At 39.8% G+C, this 19,385-nt stretch overlaps 2 protein-coding genes across 3 annotated transcripts in view; one reads left to right on the forward strand and one right to left on the reverse strand.

Annotated features, from left to right (window-relative positions):
- Positions 1 to 14,996, reverse strand: part of LOC122981347 (nuclear factor 7, ovary-like) — a 49,209-nt gene extending 34,213 nt beyond the window's left edge. Inside the window, exons 1-3 of one of the 2 annotated variants that reach the window (XR_006403214.1) lie at positions 14,658 to 14,996; positions 12,525 to 14,548; positions 2,711 to 3,310 (exon numbers count right to left, since the gene is read on the reverse strand). Coding sequence is in view for 1 of the 2 variants with exons in the window: in XM_044350039.1 (XP_044205974.1) it covers positions 13,134 to 14,531 (1,398 nt within the window). In the remaining variant the exon portion in view is untranslated. Of the gene's footprint in view, positions 1 to 2,710; positions 3,311 to 12,243; positions 14,549 to 14,657 lie in introns of those variants that run through there. The other variant, XM_044350039.1, reaches the window with a different exon arrangement.
- The window catches only part of LOC122981346 (nuclear factor 7, ovary-like), a 504,535-nt gene that overhangs the window by 169,981 nt on the left and 315,169 nt on the right, over positions 1 to 19,385 (forward strand). The window lies entirely within an intron of this gene.

The raw sequence follows: 19,385 nt of genomic DNA on the forward strand, positions 1-19,385 counted from the left end.
TTATGGGTGTATAAATAGGTAGAGGTCTGTCTGCAATGAGGTGATGAGTCCAGTTAGAGACCCGGTGTGGGGACCTCCTTCATAAGGTAGTTTATTCATGAACACTTATTGTAACACTTTAATTTTCTAAAAGTAAAAGTGTCATAAAAACAAAAACAGGATTTTTAAGCCTCTTTACACTTTTATTGGAATACAAATACAAATACTGGGATCTCTGCACATCCCTCGTACATTTACTCAACTACTGCACTGAAGTACAGTTTTGAGGTACTTGTACTTTACTTGAGTATTTCCATGTGATGCTACTTTCTACATTTCAGAGAGAAATATTGTACTTTCTACTCCACTACATTTATTTGACAGCTTTAGTTACTTTTCAGATGAAGATTTGACACAATGGATAATATAACAAGCTTTTAAAATACAACACATTGTTAAAGATGAAACCTGTGGTTTCCAACCTTTTTAACCTAGTACTTGAGTATTTCCATGTGATGCTACTTTATACTACTCCACTATACTATACTATACTCCACTACACACTAAAAATCACTGGGTTCAAATTTTACCCAGTTTGAGTTGATAACACAAACACAGTATGAGCCGGTTTTAGTGATATTTATTTATTTTACTGTTGGGTTGTTTACCCAAAATAAAGCTAGTTACCTTTGAGTGACTGACACTGTCTATAAACAGGTAATAAATGTTTATAACTCAGTATAATGTATTAATAATCAGTCTATAAACAGGTAATAAATGTTTATAACTCAGTATAATGTATTAATAATCAGTCTATAAATGGGTAATAAATGTTTATAACTCAGTATAATGTATTAATAATCAGTCTATAAACAGGTAATAAATGTTTATAACTCAGTATAATTTATTAATAATCAGTTAATAAGTGTTTATAAGAAATAAATCTTAATGTTTTTTTTGTTTGTTTGTTTTGCTACAGTTAAAAAACAGGAAGTCCTTCAGTTAAAGCCATTTATTGTTTGTGAAAATAAACTAAAAGCAACATAATTTACAAAAAAAGAAAAAGAGGTGGCCAGGACATCAAATCAGAGAAATATTAATAAAATTAACATCAACTTCTACTATCAACACAAACACAGTGGACACATCAGGTTGTGTCCAACAAGTTCACTAATATATTACATTATTATAGTATTACTTATATAGTATATTAGTAATAACAACAGCTGCAATAACTCCTTATATTCAGTCCAGATCAGGCCATGAAACGCTCCTGCAGTTTGTGGTTCAATGTCTCCATCTAGTGGACAAACATGTTAAAAGTTCTACATGTTGAACTGTGAAGCATTTTTCATGTATTAATGTTTTGTATTTTATTTTTATGAGTGTGTGGCCATACTGTAACTCCAGACCACAGCTGGTCAGTAAGAAGCCAACTACATAAAAACATTTAAAAAACACAAATAATATTCACTTGAAGAAACAATCTCACAAGTTTCTGTACAATAATAATGAAAAAACGTCTCTTCAATATGTACAACAATTAACAGAATAAAGCCTGCAGCTGTGAGGCTATCGCATGAAAAGCACTAAGATCAACCCAATGCAGGAAACTTGGTTGAAAGGTTTATTTTTGTAGTATTCCCTCTACGGTTCCCTCAAACCAGAAATGCAAAAGACAGGAAAGAAGAGTCTAAAGAGCCTGAACAGACCATGAGAGCGACCTGGGTGTGCAGTTTCTCTCTTCTCTTAAACCCCAGAAAAAACCTGTTGTCACACCCTGATTGGCCAAGAGGGGAATGAACCCAGCTGCTCTCAGGTGATCTCCATAACCCTCCAATCAACCCAGAGGAATGTTCATCGACATTCAGCTGTACGAATTCAGAACAAACGACAGCAAGTCCCAGGAATGGGTGAACAGCTGGTAATGTAATGTAAAAAATGAAACTTTCACCGATTTTCTCGGTTGTCATTGACAGCCTGTCGACTGATTTCAGCTCTGCCTCCATCAACCGCTGCACATTTCACAACAAACACCCCCGCAATGACAAGTCGTCCCCTCCCGAACACACACAGCTAAAACAACATCATGTCCTCCACAAAGCAGCAGGAAACAAGCTCCAGAGCGACGGCACATCGTAGTTTATGTTTGTTTTTCCTGTTAGTCCAGAAGTCGTAATAAACTCACTGAGCCTACCGGATTTTAGCAAACACAGCTGGTAAAAACAAAGTTGGCGGTTTGTGGGTCGGGTCAGGTTCAGGTGGCTGATTAACGCATATTTATACGTGTTGGGCGATGCTGATTGGCTCTCACCGGTCAGCGGCCACAGCACGTCTGCAAGCACATGAAGGCGATCACCAGGATGTTGACTGCAGCTCATTTAACCACAACAGACGTCACTAATGAGAAGGAATTTCTGATTCCTACATATAGAACCTGTAACAGCTGTTATTGATTACCTGTGGGACAATACCGAGAGTGGTTTAGATACCATCGATCATACTGAGGTAACGTCCTCTGTCTTTATTTTACTGTAATCATATGTGTGTAATCACTGTGCACTACTATTTATAGACGGTCTCTGCCTTGGGTTTCGCCTGTCAGGCTGCCTCTCCTCTCGCTGGAGGTTGTTGGAGCTGTGAGGACGACTGCAGACACGACTCACGGCTGAAAAAAGTCCTGCAGATCTTCAGCTGAGAAAACTGCATGAACCCAAACTCACATGTCCACCTTAAAACTCACACGTCCACCTTAAAACTCACACATCCACCTTAAAACACACACGTCCACCTTAAAACTCACACGTCCACTTTAAAACTCACACATCCACCTTAAAACACACACGTCCACCTTAAAACTGCCACGTCCACCTTAAAACTCACACGTCCACCTTAAAACACACACGTCCACCTTAAAACTGACACGTCCACCTTAAAACTGACACGTCCACCTTAAAACTCACACGTCCACCTTAACACTCACACGTCCACCTTAAAACTCACACATCCACCTTAAAGCTGACACGTCCACCTTAAAACTCACACGTCCACCTTAAAACACACACGTCCACCTTAAAACTGACAAGTCCACCTTAAAACTCACACGTCCACCTTAACACTCACACGTCCACCTTAAAACTCACACGTCCACCTTAAAACACACACGTCCACCTTAAAACTGACAAGTCCACCTTAAAACTCACACGTCCACCATAAAACTCACACGTCCACCTTAAAACACACACGTCCACCTTAAAACTCACACGTCCACCTTAAAACTCACACATCCACCTTAAAACTCACATGTCCACCTTAAAACTCACACGTCCACCTTAAATAAAACTCCTCTGACAGAATTATTTAATGGACAGTTATATAAATATCTTGATTATTTCATACAGATTCTTATAAACAATATATTTTAAATATTAAAACATTTCGTGATGTAATTAAACATGAACTGATTTAATGTTTGTAAAGTTTAATCTCAAATACAGTTTAACATACAGTCATTGATTCTTGGCTGCTGGTCTTCATGGATCCACATCGACATCAGAAAACATTAACAACTATTGAAAATGATACAGTATCAATAAAAAACTAAAAATAAGGCTGAAGACACAAACTATAAAGATCAGAAAATAAAACAACTAAAACAACATGAACATATTTTGGAATAATGAGACAGCAGCAGGACAGAAGCTTCAGAGGTTAAATTCAGCCACTTTTCCCTTTAAGAAATAAATGACAGTAATTATAAGAACCATCATCATCACCATCATCATCATCATCGTCTCTAACTGCTCTGTTTCACTGTCACAGAGACCTTCAGTGGGGAAATCTTCAGTGGGAGTTTATTCACAGTGTTAATGAATGGAAACAGTGTGTCAGTGAAAGTGTGTGTGAAGGTGTGTATGTGTGTGTTAGTATCAGGATCAGAGAACGACAGATTTCCTCTGTTCCAGTCCAGATTCACTCTGATCCTCTGGAACTTCTTCTTCACTGGGAGAACAGTGAGGAGAGCTGGTGGTGACCATGCTGAGTATTTACCTCCATTGAACCATATTCTCCATAATCCAGACTGTATGTCTCCCTTCCTCTGGACAGACTCTGATAACACACCCAGTGTCCAGTATGTATTGTCTCCAACCTCGACATCCCAGCTGTGAGTCCCTGAGTTAAAACCCTCAGAGCCCAGAACAGAGAGGAAATCAAACCTCTCTGGATTATCAGAACACTTATTATTCAAGTTACTTTAAGCTAATTATTCAATATATGACTCAGCTTAAAACAAACTGAAGAAATTGTCACAACAAGAAGCCAGACCACCTGCACTCAACAGGTGACTGAACAACCACTCAATTAAAAACTGGATGCTGTTGCTTCACATGTAAAACAGAGTGTGTTTCATTTAAAAGTTCAAAGATACACCTACCAACTCCTCTAAAGATTAATGACTAACAGGTTTTATCTGATTCTATCTGTACAGTACAGAACAAGCTTTTATTGTGCAGGAACTTAAGGTTCACATAGCAGTGATGTAGGCAGAAAGTGTATTTTGGGTGGGCCATCTTTTCCCAGAAAAACTGACTTATGAAAAGTTAGAAGAAGAAAAAAAGAACAAACAGACAAACTGAAAAACGAGCGACGACTTCGCAACGTTCTGCATCACAAAGTCAATAACAGTAAAACACTGTCTATCAAACATGCTCAACCAACAGAGCATCAGATTATAAAGGCTGTACCCAACAGTACACACAAAAAGCGTCTTTTACAGCCTGTACAGACTAAAACAGAGTGTGTTTCATTTAAAAGTAAAACACAGCGGACGAGACGTTCAAACAGGAAGTCAGTTGTGTTTCCTGCTATTGAAAGTTTCTCAGTCACTTTGACTCGTGTTTTTTCAGTCAGCAGCAGGTTGAAGTTGAACTATTTCACTACTTCAGGTCTTCAGTGCTTCCTGCTGTAACTGTCCTCTCTCAGTTTAAATCACAGTTTTGTAATGAAGGTAAATCTTACCGTCTGTCTGCCTCCTTCCAGTGAAGCTGAACAGTAAGAACCTGTTTCCTGCTTTGTGTCACATGATATCCTGTAAGAGGTGGAGCTTATTAAAGGAACAGATGATAAATATGATGAATACGATCCGTCGCGCTGCTTTGAGATCACATCATCATGTCAACATAACTTTCATGGGAAGAGCACAAAGAGAAGATGATGATGATGTGATGAAGCTCTGTCAGCTGTCTGCATCTCAAATGGAAAAAATACACAAGAAACCAAACTATAAACTACTGAGATTTAATCTAGTTGGCACATGTGTAGTCTGAAACAGAGGCAGACTGCTGAGGCTTTAGCTTCCTGGGAATGTAATTAACTGCTGGATGAAGGTCATAGACGGGAAATAGTGTGTGTGTGTGTGTGTGTGTGTGTGTGTGTGTGTGTGTGACAGTGGCGGCTGGTGACTCAAAAAACTGGGGAGGACAGGAGGAAAACCAACAGTTTTGATGGTATTTTTCTACAGCACTTTATCACTAAACTGTCACCCTCACTCCTTTTTTGCTTCCCTTCATAGGTCATCTCCACTACTGAATTATAAATATAAGACCTATAATTACTATAAAATAAATGATAATAACACCAAACTTCATACAAAGTTTGTATATAATGTCTACAAAGTTAACATGTTAACACTTATTATTCAAGTTACTTTAAGCTAATTATTCAATATATGACTCAGCTTAAAACAAACTGAAGAAATTGTCACAACAAGAAGCCAGACCACCTGCACTCAACAGGTGACTGAACAACCACTCAATTAAAAACTGGATCAATTCCACATGAATGAGTGAGTCCAGACAGCTCACTGTAACTTCAACAAACAAACTACCCACAACACATTATATGTATATCTCTGCTGCATTCTTGTTAAGTAGATAAATTCACATAACAGCCACAGATACATGTAACTATCAGAGATGAAATTAGCAACCAAAGAGACAGAGAGAGAGAAGCTGTATCTGACTCACGTTATCTGATGTCTTCTTCTTTCTATCATGGAGATGAAGTATTCATGTCATAACATCCATTTGTAGCTGTTGGTCATCTTGTTTGTTAGTTAACAGAACTTTGTGGCTGCTGGTTAACCAGTCTGATATCACTAACAACAATGACAAACAAACTAACTCTCCTGGTTGTTTCTCCGGCTGTTTCTCTCCTCAGCCTCCGCGGCGGCATCCTGCAGCTGCTGCGCTGCACAGTCCAGATCCATCCTCCCGTTAGCTTAACAACAGTCCTTAACAGTCCTTCAATGGATATATAAAGAGTCCTTCAGGGCTGCTACAACAAGCTAAATGTTGGCTAACGGAAGCAGCTATATACTGCTCCATAAAAGAAGTGACAGTTTGTCACACTCACGTTAGGGGTGTGCCCGAATACAAGTACGTTATTCAGCAAAGCACAAATAGTGGGTTTTTTCCGAATATTTGTGTCATACAAATATTTTTTAAATGATTTGTTTTTGGGAAAAATAAATAAAACAAAACACATTAAATACCAGCGAGCAGGTCGGTTACATCACTATCTCAGTGTCTCTCCTCTGCTCCGCTGTTATGTCTATCAGCAGGTCTCAATGAGGGGAGTCACATCCACCTGCTACATGACGCACATTTCTTAATTTGGACATCACTTTCATTTTCATCTCTAATTTTCTAAAATAATAAGTGTAATCAAAAAACAAAAACAGGACTTTTAAGCCTCTTTCCACTTTTATTCAAATACAAATACAAATAATTTTGCTACCTAAACAAATACAGATACAAATACAAATACTGGGCTCTCTGCACATCCCTAACTCACGTCCTTCACAGTGGTAGAGAATAGAAGATGAAATCTGGAAACTATCATTGGACCAACATGATGTCAATATTGCATTCTGGTTGTTGATTGGTTAAGGAGGAGCGCCAATTAACGTGTCTTGGCCAATCACAGATTAGCATGAAAAAAAATGAAGTACATTAAATTGAGGAAGGAGATCCCACCCTGAGGAGGACAGCAGGAGCCTATCCTCCTCTTTCCCCCACTCCCCCTCCACTGCTCCCCCACCACCACTTCACAAACACTGCCCTTTCTCCTCCTGCCCTGCAGGTGTCACTGTTGAAGCATTTTAACCAAAATAGATTTTTTCCAAAGAGAGAAAAAATATTTTATAAATAATACTGAGATTTGGTAATGGTTTATTTCAACCAAATATTCTTTTTTATATTTTTATATTATTCCCTCTTGCCTCTCAAAAAATAGAGGAGGAACAACCTCCTCTGCCTCTATGGACCAGTGTCCACTGGTGTGTGAGGACGACTGCAGACACGACTCATGGCTGAAAAAAGTCCTGCACATCTTCAGCACTTTGTAGGTGAAGAAACTCTGACTTCTGAAACCAAACCTGTTTCCTCGGTTGGGACGCCTCCATAGCTAACCATGCACTGAGCTAATTAACGTTAACAAGTAGATTCAGACAGAAACTAAACCAAAATGCTAGACATTAGGGGTGTGCCTGAATACAAACGTTATTCGGCAAAGCACAAATAGTGTTTTTTTTAATGAATATTTGTTTCATACAAATATTTTAAAAAAGATTTGTTGTCTGGAAGAAAGAAGAAAACATGTCAAATACCAGAGTGCAGGTCGGTTACATCACTATCTCAGTGTCTCTCCTCTGCTCCGCTGTTACGTCTATCAGCAGGTCTCAACGAGGGGATATATACATACAAATATTTTAAAAGTTATTTGTTGGGGGTGTTCCCCAGAGATAAAGCTGAACTACTGACACAAGCAAAGTGCTGCCAACAGACTCAATAACCTGTTGTTCCTCTTCTCCTTTCACAAAGTCAGGATGTAAAAAACAGACAATAAATGAAAAGTGCAAATCAATAATTATCTTTGAAGTTCTTCTACATGTTACAGGCTGTGCTGTCTGTGTGTTATGGGTGTATAAATAGGTAGAGGTCTGTCTGCAATGAGCTGATGAGTAAAGTTTTATCTCAGTAGTCAGCGCAGTTGTCTCTGATCTGAGACTCCAGTTAGAGACCTGGTCCGGTTTCATCTGTAATATTTAGAAAGTAGCATCAGTACAGAACGTGAGTAAATGTACGAGGGATGTGCAGAGATCCCAGTATTTGTATTTGTATTCCAATAAAAGTGGAAAGAGGCTTAAAAATCCTGTTTTTGTTTTTATGACACTTTTACTTTTAGAAAATTAAAGTGTTTCAATAAGTGTTCATGAATAAACTACCTTATGAAGGAGGTCCCCACACCGGGTCTCTAACTGGAGTCTCAGATCAGAGACGACTGCGCTGACACATCTGCTTATCTTCTGGAAAACTGTTCCTTTGTGTCGGGAGTTCAGGAACCTCAACGTCTTGTTCATGAACGAGGCTCAGATGCAGCGTGAGATGGACAGGCGGGTTGGTGATCCATCAGCAGTAATGTGACGGTCACTCTGCTGTCGTTACTCAACTGTCAGACTGTGATGTAGTGACAGCAGAGCGACCCCCCCCCCCCCTCCCCAGAATCATGAGGCACTGCCAAAAACACTTCCCACTCATTTTTCATGACCAAATTATTCTGGATGGTTGGTTTTTGTTGACCCACATCCCTAGTACACATACTCATTACTGTACTTAAATATAATGTTGAGGTACTTGTACTTTACTTCAGTATTTCCATGTGATGCTACTTTCTACATTTCTACTTTCCTTTTTGGATTGAATATCCAGCAGGTCTGCAGACATCAAGCTAATTCGTTTTTGCGTTTGACACCAACAGCGGAAGTCAAGTGGGGTTTTTCCTTTTTTCATTTTAAACCAAAAACAAAAAACGAAATCATGTGATCTGTCAGAGTCTGCTCTCCCCCTCACCTGTTGCTGTGGGAATCATCCAATCATTCAGTCTCACTCTCTGCTCTGCCACACCCCTCATTAGTTCAACCACCTTCACCTGGCGCTCCCACCTGCTCATCATCTGCAATCAAGCCAGTATATAAGCTGCCTCGGCCCACTCCCTCCTTGTCAGATTGTCTACGCTACTATGCTAAGTCATCTTGCTTTCTTCACTGGACTGCCTTCCTGGTTTCTGATCAGCTTGTCTTCGACCATCCCTCCTCGTCTTTGCCCCGGTAAACCCACCAGCCTTCTGTCCCTGACTCTGAGTTCTGCCTGCCTGTTCCCTGGTCTTTGTCCGCTGTGGGAGTGGAAGATCAAGGTTCAATTTCCGGTGGAGTCATACTCATTAGAACTGTGTTTCTCCGACCGTGCTAATATTGCCTTGACATTGTGTGAAATAAAGACTGCAAAGTTTATACCAGTGTCATTTGTGCTGCTATTGGGTCCATCCTATACCTGTTACAGTGATCTATTCCTTTTTTTGTTTCCCAACGAAAATCCAGAAAACCAAATTCAAAGGAAGGTTCAATTTTGGTTTAGAAATCAAGTATTTTTGTCAGTTTTGTTCGATAGCAGAAGTGGCTACATTAGCCTGAGTTTATCCGCCTCCCTGATCTTCAGAACCTGTCCTGTCCATGTGGGGAGAAAAGTCAATGTGCAGTAAAAGCTGCAAAATATATGAAGTCTTGTCATAATCTGAGAGAAATAAGCTCTGTAGTAAACGTTTCTGTAAAAATGCCTTTTATTATATTGTATTTCATGTTATTGTTTATATTTACATATTATTGTATAATTATTAATCATCTGTCAGTGTTTATAATTTTCTGTACTGCTTTGGCAATGAAGGTTTCTGATCTGTCAATAAAGCTGAGAGAGATAGAGAGAGAGAGAGAGAGCTAGTGTTGTTATTGAGATGAACTTTCAGTCTGTGGGCTGAAATCTGCAGCTGAACAGTTAGTTTAGTTTAGTTTTTATAAACCCAGCAGGGATAATCAGACAACCTGCTGCAGGTCGGAGCTGCTGTGAAACATCTACATTCATCTACTGACTTTAAACTGTGCACATGTGCAGATTTATTATGTAGGTAAAAAAAAACCCAAAATATGGATTCATAAAAATAAATAAAACTCAATACTAAAGTCCTTCCAGTCTAAAACATGTTTGTTGTTCTCTGCGCAGTTTGTTCTGAAAGTTTGTCTGAGCTCACAAACAGAAACATTTTAATTCATTTTTTATGGCAGGTGATGCACTTCCTGTCCAGCAGGAGGAGCCAGAGTCCAGAGAAGAGCTGCACAGTCCACAGCAGGCAAGTCAAACTTTATTTATATAACACTTTTCACACAGAGACAAACACAATGTGCTTCACATAAAACCACAATATAATCGCAACGCAAGCATAAAAGTACAAGTACAGAAGATAAATATGCATCAACACACACACACACACACACACACACACACACACACACACACACACAAAGAACTTTGCCATAGGTTGTTGTGTGTATAATGTTAATGTTTTGTCCTCAGCAGGCTGTTTCATCTACTTTGGACATAAATATGAAGGCAGCTTCCTCTGCTGTAGAGTTAGAAGGAGAGATGGTTGAAAGACCTGAGAGTTCTTGCTGGTTTTTATATAATTAGCAGTCTTATACACTAAGTCCTTTATACACGGTGGTGCAACGTCTTCAGCTGCATTTTGAATCAACTGTAGTCGCTGCACAGCTGATTTTGGGAAGACAGACCATTACAGTAGAATAGTCTACTGGTTATAAATGCATGCATTCATTTCACACAGTCTGGTTTTGATAGAAAGTTCCTTTGTTTTGAAATGTTTTTAGATGGTAGAAGGCTGATCTTGTGAGATGACTGATATGGCTCCTATGATCACAACCAGATCTCCAGCTTCACTTCTGCTCTGAGGTCTGAGATGAGCTGCATTTTTCTGCCTTTGCACCAAAGATGAGTATTTCTGCTTTGTCTTTGTTTAGTTGTAAAAAGTTCTCTGACATCCATAGATTAATATCATCAATACACTGAGGTAGGGGATGTATGGGCTCTGGGTCATCAGCAGATACGGATATGTAGTCGGGAATCATCTGCATAATCATGGTAGTTTATTTTGTGTTTCTGTAAAACATGCGAATGGCAGCTTGTAGAGATGAAATAGTAGTGGTTCAAGAATCAAACCTTTGGGTTCCACACATAATACCCGCTCTGTCCGAGGCAAAGTCTCCGATGGACACAAAGAACTGATTGTCCTGTTGGTTCTGAACCAGTTTAGAACCGGGTCGGATAGGCCGACCCATCACTCTGACCTCTACAGTAAAATATTTCAACCCGGTCAGCAGAAGAAAACGTTGGCATTGAACATTTCTGCAAACCACAGAAACGTTGAATATCTACGTTTCAATACGTGAATTACGTATCATATCAACATTTCCTGTTGAATAATGATGTTTTATGGTGTGACAACGCTGTGGTTCAGGTCTGGTTAGGTTTAGGCACAAAGACCACTTGGTTAGGGTTAGGGGGAAGATCATGGTTTGGGTTAAAATAAAAATAAAAAATAAAATAAAAACGGCCGATGTCTCACTAAAAAAGCCGGTTTTCTCCCCAGAAAAACGCCTGCAAATGTCCTGACGTCTCGCTAAAAACACCCGCTTCAGTCGGTTGACACAGGAAGCGGACATTGGTTTCGGTTTCGAGGTGAAACTCACTAACCGTCCACCAGCCCCTCCTCCTCCTCCTCCTCCTCCTATACAGGAAAGATCAACTCATATAGATCACATGTGAACTTCGTCACTATATGCTTCGTATTCCACGTGTTGAAACGTAGATATTCAACGTTTCTGTGGTTTGCAGAAACGTAAACCGCTAACGTTTTATTCTGGTGACCAGGCTGAATATTTAGTCAACAGTGTTGAAAGCAGCACTGAGATCAGATGGTTCATTAGAGAGCAAGAAACAAGCTCCAGAGCGACGGCACATCATAGTTTATGTTTGTTTTTCCTGTTAGTCCAGAAGTCGTAATAAACTCACTGAGCCTACCGGATTTTAGCAAACACAGTTGGTAAAAACACAGTTGGTAAAAACAAAGTTGGCGGTTTGCGGGTCGGGTCAGGTTCAGGTGGCTGATTAACCCATATTTATACGTGTTGGGCGATGCTGATTGGCTCTCACCGGTCAGCGGCCTCAGCACGTCTGCAAGCACATGAAGGCGATCACCAGGATGTTGACTGCAGCTCATTTAACGACAACAGACGTCAATAATGAGAAGGAATTTCTGATTCCTACATATAGAACCTGTAACAGCTGTTATTGATTACCTGTGGGACAATACTGAGACTGGTTTAGATACCATCGATCATACTGAGGTAACGTCCTCTGTCTTTATTTTACTGTAATCATATGTGTGTAATCACTGTGCACTACTATTTATAGACGGTCTCTGCCCTGGGTTTTGCCTGTCAGGCTGCCTCTCCTCTCGCTGGAGGTTGTTGGAGCTGTGAGGACGACTGCAGACACGACTCACGGCTGAAAAAAGTCCTGCAGATCTTCAGCTGAATCAGCAGAGAAAACTGCATGAACCCAAACTCACACGTCCACCTTAAAACTGACACGTCCACCTTAAAACACACACGTCCACCTTAAAACACACATGTCCACCTTAAAACTCACACGTCCACCTTAAAACTCACACGTCCACCTTAAAACACACAAGTCCACCTTAAATAAAACACACACGTCCACCTTAAATAAAACTCCTCTGACAGAATTATTTTATGGACAGTTATATAAATATCTTGATTATTTCATACAGATTCTTATAAACAATATATTTTAAATATTAAAACATTTCGTGATGTAATTAAACATGAACTGATTTAATGTTTGTAAAGTTTAATCTCAAATACAGTTTAACATACAGTCATTGATTCTTGGCTGCTGGTCTTCATGGATCCACATCGACATCAGAAAACATTAACAACTATTGAAAATGATACAGTATCAATAAAAAACTAAAAATAAGGCTGAAGACACAAACTATAAAGATCAGAAAATAAAACAAGTAAAACAACATGAACATATTTTGGAATAATGAGACAGCAGCAGGACAGAAGCTTCAGAGGTTAAATTCAGCCACTTTTCCCTTTAAGAAATAAATGACAGTAATTATAAGAACCACCATCATCATCATCATCATCATCATCGTCTCTAACTGCTCTGTTTCACTGTCACAGAGACCTTCAGTGGGGAAATCTTCAGTGGGAGTTTATCCCCAGTGTAAATGAGTGGAAACAGTGTGTCAGTGAAAGTGTGTGTGAGGGTGTGTATGTGTGTGTTAGTATCAGGATCAGAGAACGACAGATTTCCTCTGTTCCAGTCCAGATTCACTCTGATCCTCTGGAACTTCTTCTTCACTGGGAGATCAGTGGGCTTAGCTGGTGGTGACAATGCTGAGTATTTACCTCCATAGAACCATATTTCCCATAATCCAGACTGTATGCGTCCCTTCCTCTGGACAGACTCTGATAACACACCCAGTGACCAGTTTGTATTGTCTCCAACCTCGACATCCCAGCTGTGAGTCCCTGAGTTAAAGCCCTCAGAGCCCAGAACAGAGTAGAAGTATGAGTCAAACCTCTCTGGATTATCAGGAAGTTGCTGTTTCTCTCCTCTTCTCACACTGGTCAGATCATCAGACAGGATGAGTCCTGGACCAGCAGTGTTTGGATCCAGAATGACAGGAGTGTAGGAGACCATCTCCTTCATGTTGTTCCAGATGTTGAAGGTCAGGTTGCCCAGGTGTTTGGCCTGGTCTATCAGAGCTCCTGAGAGCAGCTGTGGATCATCCAGCAGGGGGAAGCGCTGGACTCTTTCCACTGCAGCCTTGTAGTTGTGCAGGAATGAGACGTCTTCAGCTCTCAGCTCCTCCTCTGTGGCTCTGACTGTGTGTGAAAGAGCTGCTATCTCTCTGCTCAGAGCCTCCATCTTCTCCTTCATCATCTGACTCTTCTGCTCCTCTTCCTCCCTCAGAGCAGTCATCCTGGCCTCCTCTTCCTCTTCTAGAAACTGGTGAAGCTTCTTAAACTGCTCCTTAATCTGCCTCTCTGTGTGTCGGGCCTGGACCTTAATGTGTTGTGCTGTTTGATCAAACTTCACTTTAACTTCTTCACAAACCTTTAACTTCTTCTTTAAAGGCTCCAGAGTTTCCTCAAGTTTCTTCTTGTGTTGTCGTGCAGCTTCATCGACGGGTCTGAATCTGTGGTTGGTGTGTTTTTCTGAATCTCTGCAGACGACACACACTGGCTGCTGATGGTCCAGACAGAAGAGTTTGAGTTTCTCAGAGTGCAGACTGCAGAGAGCCTCTGAAGCTCTCTGATCTCTGTCCTGTAAGAAGGACTCACACAGGTTCTTTAACACCAGACTAACAGGTGGTTCTGCCCTTGAAGATCTTCTCTTACAAACTGGACACTCACGTGTTTGTTTCTCTCTCCACCAGCTCTTCAGACAGTCTTTACAGAAGCTGTGGCTACATGACAGAACAACAGGATATCTAAAGACGTCCTGACAGACCGGACAGCAGAGATCGTCCTCTGATCTGGAAGCCATTTTGTCTCCGAGTGAAGCTGAAAACACAGCAGACAGAAAGTACAGTCAGTCATGGCTCCCCTCCCTCCTCTACTAACCTCACTGACATTTACTTTCACTTTGACTCCAGTTTTTAGTCAAACTCACATTCAGTGTGTGGAGAGTCAGCAGGTTGAAGCAGCAGAGTTCTAGTTTTCACTTTTCTCTCCTGTAGCTGTTCTCACTCAGAGGAAGCTGTTAGTTTGGTCTGAAGGTGAATCTGATCGTCTGTTTTTCAGTCTGTGTGTCTCTTTAGAGACGAAGAATAAACTGTTTCCTGCATTGTCTCAGATGAGTCAGCTGAGGGGCGGAGCTTTGTCAGACCTCTTCTGATAAATGCTGTTGCTTCACATGTAAAACAGAGTGTGTTTCATTCAAAAGTTCAAAGATACACCTACCAACTCCTCTAAAGATTAATGACTAACAGGTTTTATCTGATTCTATCTGTACAGTACAGAACAAGCTTTAATTGTGCAGGAACTTAAGGTTCACATAGCAGTGATGTAGGCAGAAAGTGTATTTTGGGTGGGTCATCTTTTCCCAGAAAAACTGACTCATGAAAAGTTAGAAGAAGAAAAAAAGAACAAACAGACAAACTGAAAAACGAGCGACGACTTCACAACGTTCTGCATCACAAAGTCAATAACAGTAAAACACTGTCTATCAAACATGCTCAACCAACAGAGCATCAGATTATAAAGGCTGTACCCAACAGTACACACAAAAAGCCTCTTTTACAGCCTGTACAGACTAAAACAGAGTGTGTTTCATTTAAAAGTAAAACACAGCGGACGAGACGTTCAAACAGGAAGTCAGTTGTGTTTCCTGCTATTGAAAGTTTCTCAGTCACTTTGACTCGTGTTTTTTCAGTCAGCAGCAGGTTGAAGTTGAACTATTTCACTACTTCAGGTCTTCAGTGCTTCCTGCTGTAACTGTCCTCTCTCAGTTTAAATCACAGCTTTGTAATGAAGGTAAATCTTACCATCTGTCTGCCTCCTTCCAGTGAAGCTGAACAGTAAGAACCTGTTTCCTGCTTTGTATCACATGATATCCTGTAAGAGGTGGAGCTTATTAAAGGAACAGATGATAAATATGATGAATACGATCCGTCGCGCTGCTTTGAGATCACATCATCATGTCAACATAACTTTCATGGGAAGAGCACAAAGAGAAGATGATGATGATGTGATGAAGCTCTGTCAGCTGTCTGCATCTCAAATGGAAAAAATACACAAGAAACCAAACTCATCTCCACTGTTATTCTACTGGTTTTTAAAGAGACATGAAAAACATGACAACACTGGTACCAACACAACTGTAGCACCACTAATAAAACCTCACAGTAACATGACATCAGCTATATATTAAACAAAAGCTGCTCAAAGATAAAAACAGTGAATCAAAGTGAAATACAAATAAACAAGAGAGCCAACAACAATAAATAAGATCAATAAAAAGCACTGATATGTTTTGGATATTTAAATGAAATGACTCTGAAAATGATCTAATGGGTTTCAGATCATTTCAAAAAGTAAACTGAGAAAAACTTTGCAGCTGATTTTCTCAAACTTTACATTGTTATGGTTTTATATTCTTATTCAGTCCATCACGGATCTGTCAGACGTCTGATGATATCTGTCGATATTAATAACAACAAATTCTGGCTCATATAAGTGTTTTATTTCTTATACAATGATTTTTAGGGCTCGAGCATGAAACTACTCTCCTGAGACTGAAAACATGATGCTGTTATTAGTCTTTGGAGCCGTTTCTAAACAAACTAACGTGACCAAACTCTTCATGATGAAGGAACATGTGACCCAGTGCAGCAGTGTGACTCACTGACATGTTTTTAATAAGATATATCAGGCTTTGATACACACACAATACTTGTTAGTAGATCAGTTCATTGTTGGTTTGGATCCAAACATGAAGAAAAATATAGAAAATTGCCAGAAATATCCTTTAAGTCTTGTGATACCAACAATGGTATATCTGAGGTGTAATTAACTCTGCAAGGCCACGTGACACACAGGTGCTATATAGTACCTGATCCTCCCACACTGTGTCACATGATTCTGATGTTTGCTAACAATCTTCTAATTTTATATATCTTTTAATACCAACGAACAAACCAGGGCTTTGGGGTTCTCCCAGAATTTTAAGTTTGGCATGGCGGGTTAAAAAAAAATAAACTACTGAGATTTAATCTAGTCGGCACATGTGAAGTCTGAAACAGAGGCAGACTGCTGGGGCTTTAGCTTCCTGGGAATGTTATTCACTGCTGGATGAAGGTCATAGATGGGAAATAGTGTGTGTGTGTGTGTGTGTGTGACAGTGGCGGCTGGTGACTCAAAAAACTGGGGAGGACAGGAGGAAAACCAACAGTTTTGATGGTATTTTTCTACAGCACTTTATCACTAAACTGTCACCCTCACTCCTTTTTTTGCTTCCCTTCATAGGTCATCTCCACTACTGAATTATAAATATAAGACCTATAATTACTATAAAATAAATGATATTAACACCAAACTTCATACAAAGTTTGTATATAATGTCTACAAAGTTGACATGTTAACACTTATTATTCAAGTTACTTTAAGCTAGTTATTCAATATATGACTCAGCTTAAAACAAACTGAAGAAATTGTCACAACAAGCAGCCAGACCACCTGCACACTCATTCACTAATCACACAACATCAACAGGTGACTGAACAACCAGTCAATTAAAAACTGGATCAATTCCACATGAATGAGTGAGTCCAGACAGCTCACTGTAACTTCAACAAGCAAACTACCCACAACACATTATATGTATATCTCTGCTGCATTCTTGTTAAGTAGATAAATTCACATAACAGCCACACAGATACATGTAACTATCAGAGATGAAATTAGCAACCAAAGAGACAGAGAGAGAGAAGCTGTATCTGACTCACGTTATCTGATGTCTTCTTCTTTCTATCATGGAGATGAAGTATTCATGTCATAACATCCATTTGTAGCTGTTGGTCATCTTGTTTGTTAGTTAACAGAACTTTGTGGCTGCTGGTTAACCAGTCTGATATCACTAACAACAATGACAAACAAGCTAACTCTCCTGGTTGTTTCTCCGGCTGTTTCTCTCACCAGCCTCCGCGGCGGCATCCTGCAGCTGCTGCGCTGCACAGTCCAGATCCATCCTCTCGTTAGCTTAACAACAGTCCTTAACAGTCCTTCAATAGATATATAAAGAGTCCTTCAGGGCTGCTACAACAAGCTAAATGTTGGCTAACGGAAGCAGCTATATACTGCTCCATAAAAGAAGTGACAGTTTGTCACACTCACGTTAGGGGTGTGCCCGAATACAAGTACGTTATTCGGCAAAGCACAAATAGTGGGTTTTTTTCCGAATATTTGTGTCATACAAATATTTTTTAAATGATTTGTTTTTGGGAAAAATAAATAAAACAAAACACATTAAATACCAGCGAACAGGTCGTTACATCACTATCTCAGTGTCTCTCCTCTGCTCCGCTGTTATGTCTATCAGCAGGTCTCAATGAGGGGAGTCACATCCACCTGCTACATGACCCACATTTCTTAATTTGGACATCACTTTCATTTTCATCTCTAATTTTCTAAAATAATAAGTGTAATCAAAAAACAAAAACAGGACTTTTAAGCCTCTTTCCACTTTTATTCAATTACAAATACAAATAATTTTGCTACCTAAACAAATACAGATACAAGTACAAATACTGGGCTCTCTGCACATCCCTAACTCATGTCCTTCACAGTGGTAGAGAATAGAAGATGAAATCTGGAAACTATCATTGGACCAACATGATGTCAATATTGCATTCTGGTTGTTGATTGGTTAAGGAGGAGCGCCAATTAACGTGTCTTGGCCAATCACAGATTAGCATGAAAAAAAATGAAGTACATTAAATTGAGGAAGGAGATCCCGCCCTGAGGAGGACAGCAGGAGCCTGTCCTCCTCTTTCCCCCACTCAACCTCCACTGCTCCCCCACCACCACTTCACAAACACTGCCCTTTCTCCTCCTGCCCTGCAGGTGTCACTGTTGAAACATTTTAACCAAAATAGATTTTTTCCAAAGAGAGAAAAAATATAATTTATATATTTATAAATAATACTGAGATTTGGTAATGGTTTATTTCAACCAAATATTCTTTTTTATATTTTGATCTCCCTCTTGCCTCTCAAAAAATAGAGGAGGAGCAACCTCCTCTGCCTCTATGGACCAGCGTCCACTGGTGTGTGAGGACGACTGCAGACACGACTCATGGCTGAAAAAAGTCCTGCACATCTTCAGCACTTTGTAGGTGAAGAAACTCTGACTTCTGAAACCAAACCTGTTTCCTTGGTTGGGACACCTCCATAGCTAACCATGCACTGAGCTAATTAACGTTAACAAGTAGATTCAGACAGAAACTAAACACAAAATACTGGACATTAATAGTTTTTTTTTACAGTCGGCTGTATCAGGAGTTTACAGGTAGAAAACTGCTTTGTTTTTATTGATTGATCTGTTGATTGTATGTACACGGCCACAGTAGCTCTGTATGTCCGCAGTGAAACCAGAGAGCTCACAGAGACACTTGATCCATCATTATAGATACGTTTATTTTAATAAGTTCAGTGAATCAGTGTGCTGATTACACAGCACAGCACAGTGTAATCAGACGAGAGTGTGGCCTGACACACAAACATCAGCTGACTTTCTCTATGATAACACTAACACAAACAAACTACTGGAAGCACTCAGTAAGTTGATCCACATAACGTAGGTGACTCCAGCGTGCTGTTTGTTTTATGATCCTTTGAAAACA

This window comes from Thunnus albacares, chromosome 4 (assembly GCF_914725855.1).
Source record: "Thunnus albacares chromosome 4, fThuAlb1.1, whole genome shotgun sequence".
In the NCBI taxonomy this organism is placed as follows: Eukaryota; Metazoa; Chordata; class Actinopteri; order Scombriformes; family Scombridae; genus Thunnus; species Thunnus albacares.